An 18,144-nucleotide genomic window follows, 5' to 3' on the forward strand; every position below is an offset into this window, starting at 1 on the left:
CATTAAGTTTCTTATGTCCAGTCTCACTCATCCAAAATTTCCTCCCATCTTTTCTTACATACATACCTTATGCTTTCTTCTAAAATTTTCACATCTCCAAACTTATCTGTATACTGACATAGTGACACATGCACACATTCTGTTGAGCCTCTTTTACCATAAGTTAACCTTATACCAGATTCATGTCCCTTCTCTACCAAAAAATATTCACAAGCATCCATGCCTACAGTGGGATTTGAACCAACATTCTGTTGGTTGCATGTTCATGCTGTCTACTCATCCAACCTGGCTGTTAAATTTACATAAAGTAAATCCAACACACAAAAAAATTCCAAGGGAACAATTCTGCTATCTTAAATTGTGGGGTTGTGAAAGAGTCTGAGCTTAAGACAAAATGTAATCCATCACATTTGTGTTGGCGAAGCATCACATCATTTAAGCTTCTGTTACTTGCATGCATGTGTAATTCAACATATACAAAGACTAAATTTACAGGCAATTTCTGTCCTCCTCCTCCATTTATCTCTGCCTGTTATATGTCTAGTGGGAAAGAGTTGTTAATTCTCTGACTTGAGATCTTCCTCTTCTCATCCCTTTTTCCAAGTGTACTCCACCTCGTATCCTGTGCATCTTATCCCATTCTCTGCACTCGTGGTCGAAGTTATTAGCATTGATAATTATAGGCTTTAAACCTGTGCCTTCTGGTATATGATTCTGTAGTGAATGTGAAGGTTGTGATATCAGATTAGGCTACCTAAAAAAAAATTGAGGTCACCGTTTTTATATGAATTGCACAAATCTTTTCTCTTTTTAACAGATACGCCCCCCCCTCCTCTCCCTCCAAGTTATGGTATATTGTTGCTGCATGGTATTTTATAAATGCCTATGTGTGGGGGGGGGGGTATCTTTCAAAGAACTAAATGTGTATGTTTAGTGATAGGCATGCAAGTAGTTTCTTAATACCTCTATGATGTTAACATTTTTGAACTTTGTGTTAGATTTTTATGGAGTGGTATTGATTATGGTATTGAATACTTTATTATTTTATTGAATGCTTGATTACTTTATTGAATATTTTATTATTTTATTGTATACTTGATTACTTTATTGAACAGAATATTCAGTAGAACAGAATGGTAGAATTTGGTATTTTATTGAATAAAGTAACCATTATAAATGAAGGTGGTAAATTATATTAAACTTAATTGCAAGATTTTTGTCGATAGGCACTTTTTTTTTTAAGGTGTTGATAAGGATCTGTATAGACTACCCTGTATGGGTGGTTTTTTAGTAGAATGAAAAGGGATAACCTGTTGGTCAGTGTGTAACAAGAGTATCAAGGAAGAGAAAGGTTTGTTGTTTCTCTCTTTCAGCCATAAATTGGGTGTAGTTACATTGTTGGTTTATGGATGTGTTTAGTGATTTCGCATGCACAACACCAAATTATTAAAACATCCTCTGTATGTAGTAAACAAATTCAATGTTGATTTAAGAGAAGATTCCATATAGGAATTGGCAGTTTAAAGGGAGGGGAGTACCTATATTATTATTATTATTATTATTATTATTAACATCAGACCTCCATGGAATCAAGACTCATCACAGAAGGCATACACTGTCACACAAAGCCCATTAAACTGTGCTTTAAAATCATTCAATGTATCTGCATTAACCACAGTATCAGGCAATGCACTCCATTCACCATCTTACTACATGCAAAAAACCTGCTTCTTATGCCCTGCTCACATCCTCCTTATACAGCTTCCAGCAATCCCCTTGTTCTAGCCCCTTCTCCTATTCTCTGAAAAATTTCTTCCACATTAACCTACTAACCCGCTTTACCAACTTAAATGTCTCAATCATACCACCTCTCTTCCTTCCATTCAGAAGGCTTTGCAAACTGAATTCTCAATGCAGTTTGCAAAGTCTTCACAACCCAAAGACTAGTTACTACTTTACTCAGCCTTCTCTCTGCACTCTCTCCCGTATGTCCTTATCACCATGAAATCCAGGGGATCAAATCTGGGTACAGTAATCCATGAGGGCTAATCAAGGTCTTATACAATGGAACCAGAATCTCCACATCATTGCCATTATCCAATAGTGTGCAGTGTGACATCTGAACTTCAGATCCTTGTTCACCACTCTCTCTTGTCTCCTCAACTTCCTCCAGAATTTCCCCACCAAGTGTATACTTTGCATCCCATTGTTGCCTTTAAAATTTTAGAACCTTACACTTTGTAACATTGAACTGACAGTTCCATAATGCCGATCACTGGTACAATCTATTCAAGTCTTCCTGTAAGGCCACAACATCTGCCTCATTCCTGATTAATCCTCCCCTCCCCCAGTTTTTCATCTTGTATATCAACTTGTATATCACCAGTTAAACCCATCCCAATATCATTAATATCCAAATTAAATAACACTAGTCCCAAAACAGATCCCTGTGGCACACCGTTCAGGATGCTGCACCCGATACACAACTTGCTGATACCTATTTTAGAGCAGTTGCCTATCCAATTCACTAATCTATCATCCAATCCCATCTGCTTCAATTTAGTTACAAGCTTTCAGTGTGGCAATCTATCCAAAGCCTTTGCAAAATCTAAATATATAAATACCACTGTTATCAACCCACTTTTGTATCCTATCTTTTATCAACCTCTCCAGTACTTTAACTACATCCCCGGATATACAGATTGGCCTGTAATTTGTGGGTTTAGCTTCATCACTACCTTTGTGAAGTGGAACAATTTTACCTTCCTTCCACTCGTTTGGTACTTTGTGCTGTTGCAAGAATGTTGTTAAGCAGGCAGGCCAAGGCTGATGCTGTCTTCTTGGAACATTCCCTTAAGACACATGGGGATATGTCATCAGGTCCTTGTCTTGTTGACATCTACCTTACTTAACTCCTATTATATTTCTAACTTGCTCACCATTAAGTCTTCTCTGATTTCATTTTCTATACTGATATCACACTGAGGATGAAACACCTTAATGAACTGCTAACTGAATACCTCAACTGTATGTCCTCTGCAGCACTTAACAATCTCCGACTTTCATCCAACTGAGTCAGCATTACCAATTGAGTTACTCTCCTAGCCTGCTCTTTATTATTATTACGTGACACCTCCAGGGAGTCCTAAGACTCATCAAGGGAGGGCATCTACTCTACAGCTCTGTCTCCACTCAATTCTCTAACTACTATCATCATCTACACCAACACCATCTACTGCCCACCACCACCAGTAGTATTTTCACACTCACAACATCCATGCCCATGCTTGGATTCCAACCTGCAGGCTTTTAGGCTGGAGAGCAGATACGCTGGTCACTCGGCAAATGATTATTACCATTATTCATCTTGTGCTGCCTATATTGTGCCTTCTTCTACTTTTCATGCTTAATACCCTCATTTATCCATTTTACACTTGCTCTATTCAGCTTTTTGACCTTCAGAATACATTCAATCATTGATGTTGTTAAGAAGTTCTTTTTCTATTTGCAAGCATATATTTCCTTTCCACTCAACTTCTCGTTCCATGCTATAGCTCCAAGCTGTTTTTTCAGCTTATCATAATCACCAGATTTTTGTACTTCTGCATATATCCTTTTCTCACAGAAGTCTTTATATTGCTAGCCACAACCCAGGTGATCACTTCATGATCACTCTCACCAACTGGAAGGAAATGTGAAACCCATTCACAATTGCATCCTCTGACGAAATGATCAGATCTAAACTTCTCGATCCTCGCATGTCCTTTTTGCATACTGTCGAAGATACTTGTCTTCCATTAACTTGATAAATTCATTTTCCTTATTCTCAAAGCTTTCTCTTCATTTCAATCTATACCATCATAATCGAAATCATCCATAATAATCACCCTTCCCTTGTTCACTAACCCATGTTGCTTATATAATTCTTCATCGTCTCCCTCCACATGCCCTGACCTATAGCAACATCCAACTAAATATCTCTTCCTGTCAACCTCCACCTCATACCACACTGCCTCAAGCCATTGCTATTATTTCCTTCTTTCATATCTATCTTATGTGGACATAATTTCTCTACTTTCATTCCCTCCTTTCTTGTCCTTGCAAACAACACCGAATCCTTCCTTTCTATTTCCATCAGGATATTGCGTTCATTCAATCAATTTTTCACTCAGTCCAGTTCGATTTTTGGGAAAATAAACTCACTCTGTGAAATAATTTTGTCTCTCTTACTTTGGAAGTTATATATGTATCCTCTTTTTATAGTAAAAATTATTTGTCAAAATACCCTGACTGTAGGATATGCAAGAAAAGAAGGCAGCGATTCCAGGTTGGAATTTATTCTATTGCTAAAAAGATTGATTAAGAAATTAATAGGGCAGTTTTATTAAAGTTGACTAAATTGCCTTCTGTTTAAATAGGGATATTTTTAATTTTGGTTGATGAAGTGTCGATGTTCTTTATGTAGAAGTGTTGTGTCCCAATTTATGATTTTTATTCTATCTAGTAATTTCCTCTTATCTATGTTCCACTATTATCTATGCTCGAGATATCACCAAAAATTTTACTAATACTTAAATTATTTCTCCCCTTAGTACCCCTAATATTTGTATTTATACTGCGCCCTTTGGAATATTTAGTTTAAGATATTATATACAAAAACAAGGAGAAAGAACTCAAATATGTCTGAAAGTGAAACAATGTTGCAGTCGTGACACTTTATCTCGTTTCTTAACATTAATTTCCCGCGTGATTAGGTTCATATTTTTCAAGTGGTGCATTGGACAGCAATTTCAGACAACTCTATCATTGAACAAAGGTTTATTAAATTCCTTAACATGGTACAATTCAATTTTTGTGATTACTCAATTTAATGCTAAACTAAATACTTACAAACTAACATTAGCTTATTACCAGTAATTAGGCTATGATCCTATAATGGGTATTACGATCATGCCGCCAAAACAATTCAATACATAAATTCACTTGACGTGGACAAATAAGATTAATTCACACTATTTAACTATTCAAACTTAAGTAGATTAACTAAACCATTTACTGCACTAACATATGACTAGTATTATGATCATGCCGCCATAACAATTCAACACATAAATTCATTTGACATGGACAAATAAGATTAATTTGCACTATTTAACTATTCAAACTTAAGTAGCTTAACTAGACCTTTTACTGCACTAACACACAACTATGACATATCAACTTTCCTATACTTTACAATAGACCCCCCCACCCCCCCCCCCCCCCACCCCCCCCCCCCCCCACCCCCCCCCCCCCCCACCCCCCCCCCCCCCCACCCCCCCCCCCCCCCACCCCCCCCCCCCCCCACCCCCCCCCCCCCCCACCCCCCCCCCCCCCCACCCCCCCCCCCCCCCACCCCCCCCCCCCCCCACCCCCCCCCCCCCCCACCCCCCCCCCCCCCCACCCCCCCCCCCCCCCACCCCCCCCCCCCCCCACCCCCCCCCCCCCCCACCCCCCCCCCCCCCCACCCCCCCCCCCCCCCACCCCCCCCCCCCCCCACCCCCCCCCCCCCCCACCCCCCCCCCCCCCCACCCCCCCCCCCCCCCACCCCCCCCCCCCCCCACCCCCCCCCCCCCCCACCCCCCCCCCCCCCCACCCCCCCCCCCCCCCACCCCCCCCCCCCCCCACCCCCCCCCCCCCCCACCCCCCCCCCCCCCCACCCCCCCCCCCCCCCACCCCCCCCCCCCCCCACCCCCCCCCCCCCATAATAGCAAGCCAATTTTATTTATTTATTTATTTATTTATTTTTATATATATATAATGTCATATGGTGTTCTTTTAGCACATGACTCCCTTTCAACAATATCTGTTGAAAGGGAAAAATTCCATTGTTGCTCCTTTACATATATATATATTTTTAATTGCTTATTGTTCACTGATGAACTGTTAGTTTTAGATTGCAATATTTGCCCTAAATAAAGTGCTATTAAATTTCTTGAATGTAATGGTTTTTGAAAATCTTTGATAAAAAACTACATTCTGATTATTGAAAGTTTTTCTGCTTGGTTATACTATAAATTAAAGATGTCACTGAATTATATTCTTGGTTTAATCCTTTATCCAAGCATAAGCAAACAAAGTTTGAAGTAACTTCACGACTGGGAAACTTGTATATAGAGGCTAATGACATCACATCACTTGCCTTAGTATCCCTATTCCTATGGGAAGGGTCACTACTCAGAGCATGGCAGTACAACTTGGTTTTGAAAGAAACCTAAATGTGGCAACTGCAAGGGAGACCATCCGGCCTACTTCCATGCATGCCAAAGGTAGAAGGCATGGGCATAATATATTCAGGATGTTCTTGGTATGTGCTGTACCACCAGGAAATTCATGAAGAAATAATTTAGAGCAGTTATGGCTTTGAAATTTATTTATTCTATGTATCAGTTATTTATTTGAAATAAATATTCATTAACTATTACAAATATGAAGACATTGACAGTGTGGTAAATCCAATAAGGTGAGTATTGATGTCAAAGCATGCAATGACTAGTCATATATGAAGTGAGAGCAATGTGATTTCATAAGAGCATGCTGTGATGGGATTGACATCATTTTTATTGGCCAAATGTGAATAGAGGTTATTCAGGATACTCACATGCATGCTGACTGAAATATGAATGCAAATTAAAGACGTCATCTCTCAACAGCACACGTAGGTTACCAGTAGTTGGAAGTTTAATTTTCCACTTGGTTAGACTATAATAAATTTAGTTTAATCCTTTACCCAAGTGTAAGCAAACAAAGTTTGCATCTGAAGTATCTTCAGGACTGAGACAACTTGTAGTAAAGGTGGACCAAGCTCTCATCACTCCTTGTCTCAGTATCTCCCATAATGCAAAGCACATCTCCTTGCGAACATGTGTAATGCTATGCATTAAGGGAAGGGCCACTACCCAGACTGGTTTCGACCTTTATTGAGGTCTCGTCAGTTGGAGCCAGACCCAGAGGTGGTGATACTAAGGTGGAAGCAATGGAGAAGTCATATTTACCTATACGAGTTGCCAAAAGGTGTCTCACCGTATTATTAAATTACTCTGGATTTAGAGAAAGATTAAACTGAGATAAAGGATTAAACTAAATTTATTATAGTCTAACCAAGTGAAAAATAAACTTTCAACATCTTTCTCTAAATCCAGAGTAATTTAATAATAAGATGGTTCACCTTTTTTTTTTTTTGGCAACTCGTATTGGTAAATATGACCTCTCCATTGCTTCTGCCATAGTATCACCACTTCTCAGTCTAGCTGCCACTGCCACTGGGTAGTGGCCCTTCCCTTAGTGCATAGCATTATACATGTCTGCAAGGAGATGTGCTTTGCATTATGGGAGATACTGAGACAAGGAGTGATGAGATCTTGGTCCACCTTTACTACGAGTTGCCTCAGTCCTGAAGATGCTTCAGGTGCAAACTTTGTTTGCTTACACTTGGGTAAAGGAGTAATATAAATTTATTATAGGTTACCAGAGCTGTGAAGTGCAGTGTAGTTAGTTATTCCTTGTGGTTTCCTGTTAGATAATTGTGTACTTAAAAATTAAAAAAAATAATAATAATAGTAACTAACATTTATTTTTATGCCTATCAGCAGTGGTGATGAAAATACTTTATCCACAATTTTACCAAACCGAGGTCAGTCATGTCTGTATCTTCTAAACTTATATAGCATTTGCATCTCAGAAAGGAAGGATTGAACTGATGCATAAATAGAATGATTTTTTTTATTTTAATAAAGAAAACTTTTTATACAAATTTGATGATTTTTTCATGTTGCCCCCCCTCCCCCATCCCCAAGGAATATCCACTGTATCCACTGGCAGAGGGAAATGATACAAAATTGTATAATGGTTGATTCTCAGTTAATGCTATGAATCAAGTATTCTATAGAAAATATTCTAGTAGTATTATTTTTGTTTTTCAGACCTATGCTAGAGAAAACAGTCAAGTGTGACTGGAATTTAGTTGTTGATATCAAGGATGACCGACTAGAGTTACTAGTAAAAACATATCAGTCCAAGTTTCAGGTAAGTGACTTAAGAATTATGCTTAATGTATGTTAGACATTACATGCACACACACATGTATTCATGTACATGTGTTTAACATGTTTTTCTCTCCTTTCCGACTTATTCAAATCCACTTGAAAAGCCAAAGTATCTGCACCATTACTGATAACTCTCCCAAGCTTCACATCATCTACAAATAGCTGAATATCTTCATATCACTTAATCACACCAATGTTTTAGAATTAGTAATAATTCTTAAACATTGGTGATTAAATAAAATAATATTAAATATTGGAAATGAAATGCTTATTAAAAACTGATCTCTAGCAAGCTCTTAGGCAGCAACTAAAGGAACAGTTCTCAAGAATAAATGCCTTATTATTATTTGCTTATTTTATTATGCCTTATTTTTTTCCCCTTTTTTCTGACCTCCGTGAAGTCACAAGACCCATCATGAAAGGGCAGTATATAAAATGAGAGATGAATTATTGCTTAAAGTGGGGGTTGGCTGGAAAACAAAAGTTATGCAAGGTAAATGTGTGCCATCATTATTCTTAGGATTTTTAGGCAACGATTATTGTTTAGTTTAGGATGGTTGATCAGCATTTGGTAATTATTTTGGTTATGTTAAATCGAAGTTATTACTCTAACATTGCGGTTGTCTCCATAAATATTATAACGAATGCTGATCACGATGTAACTATGAAAGAAAGGACTCTGAACTTCAAATTTCAATCTACAATCACTGCAGCATCCCCCTCTTCCTTCACTTCTTCCGGTATAACTCTACCAGTTGTGTATAAAGCTTCCCATCTGTTGATCCCATATTTCAAATCTTGCATTTAATTACATTAAACTAATACTCCTTTCATTTTCTCTCCTTTCCAACTTATTCAAATCCACTTGAAAAGCCAAAGTATCTGAACTATTACTGATTAAGTAATTAGTAATGGCGATTGGCATGGAAAATGGTGAATGGAAAACTTCACATTATCTACAAATAGCTGAATATCTTCATGTCACTCAGTGACAATATGATTGACATAAGATTGAACAGTAATGGTCCCAGTACCAAACCCTGTGGAACTCCACTTGTAACATCCAACTCCCTGATACTCCCTCCTTCATATCCAAGTCTATCAGAAAGCAGTTACCATTATCCATTCTACTAACATGATATCAAAAACCATATTTGCAACTTAAAAATGAACTTTTCATGTAACACTTGGTAAAATGGCTTTGCAAGATCTTAAAAAAAAAAGAAAAGACTGTGTATGCCTTAACCTTATTCACTGCTCTTGCTATTCTAATGTAAAAGGTAACCAGATTACAAAAACAAGAGTGCCCCTTAACAAATCCTTGCTGGCCTGTATAAATAATAATGCCCCCATCTGCCCAATTCTGGATATGAATTCTTATCAATTTCTCCAAAATCTTAACAACTATGGAAGAAATAAAAACTGACCTATAGTTTGATACCTCCATTCTACCATATCCTTGGAACTTATCCTGTCCCAAGACGTTCATTTCAAGACCCAGGTTAATGGCACTGTAGATTCCACAGCACGTTTTTGTAAAATGTGGTGCAATTCCATCCAGTGCCCCTGCCTTACATCTGGTGTATTCAGAATACACTTGCTTTATTCGCTTCCGATGCTTCAACCTCTCCCCCCCCCCCACTCCAATCCCTTAGGAATGAAGCCTGCTTTACCAAGATTGCACTTCCTAATAAAGTGATGATTAAATTTCTCAACTCAACTACACTGGTGTCCAAAAGCTAAAGACGAATTACATTTCCACCTGTATATGAAAAAATGTTCATGATTACAGCCAGACATAAATTTATTGTCAGCATACTAATAAATTCTATTCTATTCTATTCCCTCAGCCATACGGCTGGTAGGGATAACTATATGCTACCATACTAGGGAAATGACTATGAGCAAGGTGGTTTCCTGTTGCCTTCCTTGCCTTACTATATCCTATGATTGTATCCTGAATGTTCATGGGGCCAGTTTGCCTGCTTGCAGGATGAAAACCCCCAAATAAACTGGTGGAAAAATCCCTGCTGTCCACGCCCAAGACCGGCTAACTTGGCTATGGCTGAGAAAGATCCTTAAGCTCCTCACGTCACCGACGGGAATCGAACCTAGGACACTCCTTCCTTAGGCATATGGTTGCAAAGTGCAAAGCCACTAGGCTAACAGAACAGACACTAATAAATTATTATTATTATTAAGGAGACCTCCATGGAGTCAGGACTCATCAAAGGAGGCCATATACTATATGCACCTATCATACTTATTCTTGAATTCATTAATGCTGCATACACATGCAACATCCAATTGCAATCACACACCACTCTATGAGAGAAAAATCTAGCCCTCATTCCCTTCTTAGCGGCATTCATCCTCAGCTTACAAGGATGCCCTCTTATCCTTTTCCAACCTTCCATAAAATGAAAAATTCCATCACCTGAAATCCTGTATGACCGTTTCAGGAGTTTGTAAGTCTCAATCATATCACTCCCTCTTTCTCCTGTGTGCTAGTGTCTGCAGCCTACAAATTCTCAATCTGTCTTCATAATCATTATTCCACAATCGTATAATTTTTGACACTCTTCTTTGCATTCTTTCCACTGTATCAGAATCGCAGTGGAAACCAGGAGACAACACAGTAGTCTAAGTGAGGCCTTATCAAGGCCCTTGTAAAGAGGCAAAATTACATCCTTATCTTTACATGTGAAAGTTTGTTTCAGCATTGTAATTATCTTTTGACTTCTATTTGCAATCTTTGCTACATGGCCCTTGAACTTCAACTTCCTATCTACTAACACTCCAAGATCCCTAGCCTGATCAGTTTCTTGGAGCATAATCCCACCGAGATAATATGACATTAGATATCTAATAACTCCAAAGTGCATGACTTTACATTTACTGACATTGAACAGATATTTATTTTCCCATGCCTACAATTCCAGCCTATTCAAATCATTCTTCAAGACTGCATATCAACAGCATTCCTGATTATCCTACCTATCTTTGCATCATCAGCAAATAGCTGTATGTTGCCTTTCAAATCCTTCCCAATATCGTTAATCTTCAGATGGAATAACAGTGGACTAAGCACTGATCCTTGTGATGGTACACTACTGGTTACCTTAAATCTTGCAGATTCACATCCCACAAATACCACTTTTTGATATCTGTCAGTCAGCCATCCTCTTATTCATGCTAATATTTTATAATCCAAACTCATATTCTCCAATTTATTCAACAGTCTACCATGCTGTATTCTGTCAAAAATTATAATATAAATTTTATACAAATTAAATTGCAATATGTTTTTGGCAAAAATTAGTGAACTATGCACAGACACATTTCAGTATGGAATATGTCCACCTGAAACTGCAGTGCAGCTCTCACAAGATTGTTCCATGATTAGCACTAAGTAATTCTTGAGGGATCACTTAACTGGACATGAATTTCGAGCAGCAGTGCATCTCTCTATTGAGTTGCAAACACGTTTCTATAGGATTGAGATCTGGGGAGGTACTGATCACTGGGTTAATATCCTTAGTCTCCAGAAATATGTCCACTGCTCATGTACAATGTGATGTGGCATTGTCATCCATAAAATTGAATTCTTCATCTGCAGCACCATAGAATTTTCAATCGAACGTGATGATGAAGAACTTTGTTGCCATGTCGGTCCCTTTTTTTGAGCACTTGGAGCTCAGTGCACCCATAAGCATAATGCCTCTCCACACCTCACCCACACCATCGTATCTATCCCTTCCAAGAACATCCTTGAGATGGTAAGTAGTACCACTTCTCACCAAATCAAGTATTGTCTAGAATTGGAGGAAAGACTAAAATGACTGTCTTCTCTGAAGAGTACATTAGCCCATCGATGTCTTGTCCAACTGTAATGGATACTATACCACTGAAAATGTGATTTTGATGAGCTCTGAATAAAGGGAAGCAGACTACAGCCTTAAGACATATAGGCCTACTTGTTGCAGATATCTTGCCACAGTTTGTCGAGATATCTTTGAATATGTGTTTGAATCTAGCTGACTTGCAAGCCGACAAAACATAATTGACCCGTGTCAGTTATGTTTTTCTGTTATAACCAAAATCTGTCTTCTTGCCCAATGGTATAGCAAGGATGGCATCTTAGCAAACATCTGGAACATATTCCATTGGTTTGAAATGCTGCCCAAAGTGTCCGGATACAACAACACTATGTGGGATTCCAAATTCTCTGATAATATCTGTAATTCTCCAGCCTTCTTAAAGCTTTCCAATAATTTCTCTTCACATGAAATCATCTAGATGATATCTTGTGAAGAGGAATGAAGGAGGAGGGAGAAGAAACTTATTCTGTTTGTTTCTAGGTGTACTGTGAAGGGATGTTGAGCAGCAGCTGCATGTGTTCCAACAAGCTTAGTACTGAGTAGAGGAATTATTGATGTTATTTCAGATGAGCATTTCCCATGGAAATGTTTGTAGAATATACATATTGCAGAAACCAAACGTCTGTGCGAAAATGGGAAGGAGAGAGTTGGTAAGACATGAGTCATTAATAAGTCTAATTGCTCACCTCTGTATTGAGTCTAGCATTTTGAGGGAGCTTTTAGGTTCCCCACCCCCTTATGTGGGCGCAGTACTCAATAGCTGGGTGGATTTGTGATTTGTATATGTTAGCAGCTGTTCAAGGATGAAGTAATGTCTTGAGCGAAAGAGAAATCCTAGTTTTTTTTGAAGCTGAGGATGCAATAGTTGTGATGTGTTTATGCCACGAGAGGTTTGAAGTAAGGGTAATTCCAAGAAGAGAGATCTCAAACTATCTAGAAATCTAGGTATCTTCAAAAAAAGATACTGGAAAAAAATGGTTCTTTTTTATGGGAAATAGGACAGAACTAGGTTTTAATCGTATTGAAATTGATGAGGTTATCCAAACCCCCATTGTAGTGGGCGGCCAAAGAAGAGATGGAGGGAGCTGGTAGAAGAGGACTTGAAGATGAAGAACTTGGATGTGGTGACAGCCCAAGACAGGAAGGTGTGGAGGAGACTCATAACAAACAGTGACCCCACTTAAGTGGGAGAAGCTGCAGAAGAAGAAGAAGATCCAAACCCCCATTGTAGGATGGCTTGGAGATTGGAATTGAGGGTGGTGGTGGCGGCTGATATTCTGTAGGTTGAGGCTAGTTGTGTAGGGTAAGGTTTATCAAATGAAAGTGAGGAGTGTAATGTGCTGTTATCTGCAAAACTGTGTATTGGGTTGAAGGTCAACTGAAGTATGTCGTTGATATATAGCAGAAAGAGGGTTAGTGAGAGGACAGAACCCTGTGGAACCCCCGCATTAATTGAATGGTGATAGGATAGGGAACCATCCACCATCACACACACACACTGTGCATCCAGACAGAAAGCTGGCAATCCAACTACAAAAATTCTGGGTCAGACCAAATGATGGTAGTTTACTTAGTAAGCCTTTGTGCCAGACCCAGTCAAAGGCTTTGGAGATATCAAGTGCAACCACTTGAGATCTGCCAAACTTCTCCATGGCAATTGTGCAGAGGTGGGTGACATATGTGAGCAGATCTCCTGTTGATCGGCAACGGTGGAATCCATACTGGCAGTTGTTTATTAGGTGGGTGTCTTCAAGGTAGTGTAGGAGTTGGGATTGGTGATTTGTTCCATTACTTTAGACAGGAGTGAAGTAAGGGAGAAGGGACAGTAGTTGGACAGCAGTGACTTGTCACCTTTCTTGGGAATGGGTTGAATATAGGCCAATTTCCAGTTTGTGGGATAGATTCTAGTGGAGTAAGAGAGTATATATAGGCGACATAAGATAGGAGTCAGTTCTGGTGTGCAAACCTTCAGGACAATTGGGGGAATGCCATCAGGACTAGGAGACTTCATTGTGTCTAATTTGGACAGTATTTTTCTGATCTCATCCTGGCAAAAGGATATAGGGGCATTGTATGTTGGGTGTCTGGAATGGTTAGGGAACATTTATCATCATCAGTTATGCATGCATTGAAAGCAAAGTATGAAGCCAAAAGATTGGCTTTTTCTGTCGGTGATAATGCAATATAGTCATCTGGGTATAATAAGGGTGGCAATAGTGTTGGGCAGAAGATACGGCCAATTGCTTTGGCAAGAGACCAAAAGGCTCAGCTGCCATTTGGACAGGCTGCTAGTTTCCTGTTTTTTTGCTATTTTGAACTCTGTTTTGTAAGTATTGATTTTTTTTTGCATCTATTTCGGGCTTCAGTATAAGCTCCAAAGGAGGATGAGGTTAGGGAATGGCAGTTCAGAGTAGTGTGTGGATATATTTCCATGCCAGTGAGGATTACTTTGGTAATAAGTTCAGTGCATATGTTTGAGTTTGAAGGCCGGAAGCAGCAGTCCAACCATGGAAACGTGGCATAGAAGTTGCAGAGGCTGTCCCACTTGGCACTGTTATAACGCCAAGCTACTCTTGTATGGGAGTGTCTGTGTAAGCATCGTTGCATGGGGGAGGAGATGAGTACTAGATTGTGGTCAAAATTACCCAGGGGGCTCACTACTTTCTCTGCGTATATGCAGGAGTCATTGGTTGGCTGGGAGTCGTTCGGTTATCTAGTATCCTGGTTGGTATCTGACCAAGTTGTGTAAGGTCGTTAGTGATGGCAAATGTTTCAGCATCTCTGCTTGCGAGGTCTGTACAACTGGAGGAGGAAAGCCAGCTGGTGTTGTGGACATTAAAATCTCCTAGGAGGATAATTTCATGTTGGGAAAGTGGGATTGGAGAAAATAAGTTTTTAAGGAGAGGAAATTAAAAAGTTCAGAGTGGTTCGTTGCATTGGGGGTACACATTCAAAAATATGAATGTGTGCCTGCTTTCTACTCTAAATCATCAGTTATACAAATTACCACCTTTAACTGAATTTCCAGTTGTACAGACCTAGCAAGCAGAGATATAGTCATTTTCTCATCAGTATACCATCCATAGTCATTTTCCCATCCTTCTGGCTACAAGCAAAAAAACTTCGTAGAATTCGCATTGATTAAGGCACTAGTGTCCTCGCATATTCTCAATTTTCTTTCCTTCCTATACTAATCACTTTCCTAGCTTGAGTCTTATATCCTTATGCAACTGTTCTTTCCTAATAAAGGAAAGTCTTTCCTAATCTCTTTTTTATCTGTAATTCCTGTCTAATTTTTCTAGTCATTCATTTAACTCCAAATCCCTTTTTCTTCGTTTGAGATATACAGTTTACAATTACTGAGAAAGATTTTAGTTAAGTCTGCCATGTATTGCTGACATCTCTTCACTCAAATTCTTTCATCCATTCCACTGCTCCAAAACTGGTTACTAAGTTTATGATAGTTACTCATCTTATAATTCCAGGAAAATTCCTTCCACGTTGATACTTTTACATGTGTATTCATTGTCCACGTCAGGACTATATGGTCACTTCAACTAAGTGGTATGACATTTCATTTACAATCTGGATTGATGATACCGATCCAGAACCCTACATTTTCATGTTCCCCCATCACACGCTGCCTAAGGTCTCTCAAGAATTCACTAATGTCCCACTCAGAGATACCTTAGACCTCATCCAACCCATATTTCCTCCTGATATGTCAGCCCTGTTTCAGTATACCTTGAACTCAGGCTAGGTAAGGAAATTTCTATAAACAGATAGAGGAGGCAGTCATGAGTTGTCCACTTTCTTCACCCAAACCTCTTCATGGAAACCTTTGAAGAAAAAGCCTTAAACTCTGTCCCACATAAATTCACTATCTTGCTATGCTACGTAGATGATATGATCTCCATTTGACCACATGGCCTGGATATGCTCCACAGTTTCTTAGCACATCTAAACAACCAACATCCCAGGATCCATTTTAACTTAGAAAAGGAACACAACAACAGTCTCCAATTCCTGGACCCTCTGATTACACTCCAGCCTGATGGATTGCTGACATTTTCCATTTACAGTAAACCTATACATACAGACACATCCACCAGCAGTCACATCCCCAACTCCCAACAATATGGGTTTATAAAAACCTATATAACAATACAAAATTAATCAGTTCTGGTAGCAGTTCCCTGACTACTGAAATTGACCATATTCTCAAACTTTCTTAGCCAATGGCCTACAATTCCCCCAAAATATCCCCCCTACCTCCCTTCAGAGCAGAGAATACTATCCAGATATATGGAAAGATCTATCATCTTTCCATATATCTGGAGCACATCAGAAAAATTGACAAAAATCCTAAGGAAAAATTTAACCTTACAACCCAACAGATCACATTTTGGCATTCACATAAATGACTTCACCAACATTGATACAATTTTATTCACTGATGATCAAGATAATGAAGATTCATTACAGCGAGCAGCCTTTTTATTAAACGAAATAACAAAAATATACAATATGGAAATCTCCAGTTCCAAAACCAAAGTCATGGCATTTAAAGGCTGAGATCCAATTAGAAGCAAAATTTGCATCAACGATGATAGTATAGAACAGGCTAATACATTCAGATATCTAGCTTACCACTTATCTTACGAAAGAGAGAAAGACATGCAATATAAAATAACCAATTATATAGGAATAAAAACTATAAATCAGATATTCAATCCAAATTATAGGTCTATCTGTGTGTCAGATGTTGTGGTTAAAGTGTTTGAGACTGTTGAGTTTGTTGATGGCATGGTATAATGAGCTGTGTGCATGACAAAAGGACCTCCTATAACCTCCCAGAGACAAGGCTTCAACAATGGCTTGCACTATATCTTGAAAATAATACTGGTATTCCAACTGCTGAACATCTTCCATGTGGACTGGACTGGAATACTTGGGCTGGAATACTTGGAAAAGCCTAAACAGACTCCGGACGACAGGACGCTGCAAACAAAACCTCATCAAATGGGGCTACCTCACTGGCCCAGACAATTGTGAGTGTGGGACAACCCAGTCCATGGAACACCTTCTTTCTTGTCCCTTTCTTCCATCGCCTTGTGCAAAAGAAGACCTTATATCCTGCACAGAAAGAGCAGTTGATTGTGCAAGATACTGGAGGAACATCTGACCATGTTTATTGTATATAAGTTATGTATAGTTTCCTTTTTTTCATATTTAATTATTATCCCTATATAATTCACCTACCAAATCTAAGCTGATCTCATTGTAATGTATCCTAATTTGTTGTAAATCATGTTGTACCACTTACTTACTACTGTACTACTTGTGTTTGGATACGAAATAAAAAAAAATAAAAATAAAATAAAAAACCCCATGGGTGGGTCTTAGGATAATAACAATAATAATAAATATATTGAGGAAGTGATAAAAGAAATCTTTGGGCTGCTTTTCAAAAGGTGACTGTCTTCCTTCCACATTAATGCAAAAAAGCTGAGTAATAGTAAACAAAAAAAAAATCAATTCAGTATTGAATGTTCCATTAGACTAGGAGGCCCTCTATCAGTGGCTCTGTTTGTAAAAAAAACAGAGCCATTGATAGAGGCCTCCTCAGAACCTCTAATATGGGCAATTAATGAAAAAAAAAAAAAAAGCATCCAAAGCATGAGCAAAACAAAATTGTTAGCCTATGCAGATTATGTCACCCATGCCCTAGAGGGTGAAAAGTCAATTAGAGAAGCACTACAGATAGTAGATTCCTTCAGTAATGCATCTGTCTGCCTTCAGGTAAACATTGCAAAATCGAAATTCAAATTCAAAACAGTAGGAACGTGGGAAGGGAGCTAAGCATACCAGAAATTACAAGGTCAAAAAACCTGAAAACACTGGGAGTTACAATTGAAGGAGATCAAATGCATGAAGAAGAATTGAAATAGCTACATGATGACATCTGCAAGAAGATAAAAAGCACACAATGCTGACATCTGTCAGTAAGAGGCAGAGCCAGCGTATGCAACATTACCTGTACTCATGCCTATGGTTCAATTTAAATAACACATTTTCCACAGCCAGTGGGCATAGAGCATACATAGGCTCTGTGCTCCATATCTGGACATCAAAATACGAAACCATTCCTTTTCTTTTAGCGTTCATTTTAGACAAAT

The 18,144-nt window shown here is 38.9% G+C and overlaps 1 protein-coding gene across 1 annotated transcript in view; it reads left to right on the plus strand.

Annotated features, from left to right (window-relative positions):
- Positions 1-18,144, plus strand: part of LOC150094469 (propionyl-CoA carboxylase alpha chain, mitochondrial-like) — a 559,741-nt gene that overhangs the window by 468,528 nt on the left and 73,069 nt on the right. Inside the window, exon 19 of the mRNA XM_090412316.1 lies at positions 7,962-8,064. Within this exon, the coding sequence (XP_090268442.1) occupies positions 7,962-8,064 (103 nt within the window). The remainder of the gene's footprint in view (positions 1-7,961; positions 8,065-18,144) is intronic.

This window comes from Typopeltis vanoorti, chromosome 22 (assembly GCF_054136105.1).
Source record: "Typopeltis vanoorti isolate ZY-2024b chromosome 22, IOZ_Tvanoo_1.0, whole genome shotgun sequence".
Classification (NCBI taxonomy): Eukaryota; Metazoa; Arthropoda; class Arachnida; order Uropygi; family Thelyphonidae; genus Typopeltis; species Typopeltis vanoorti.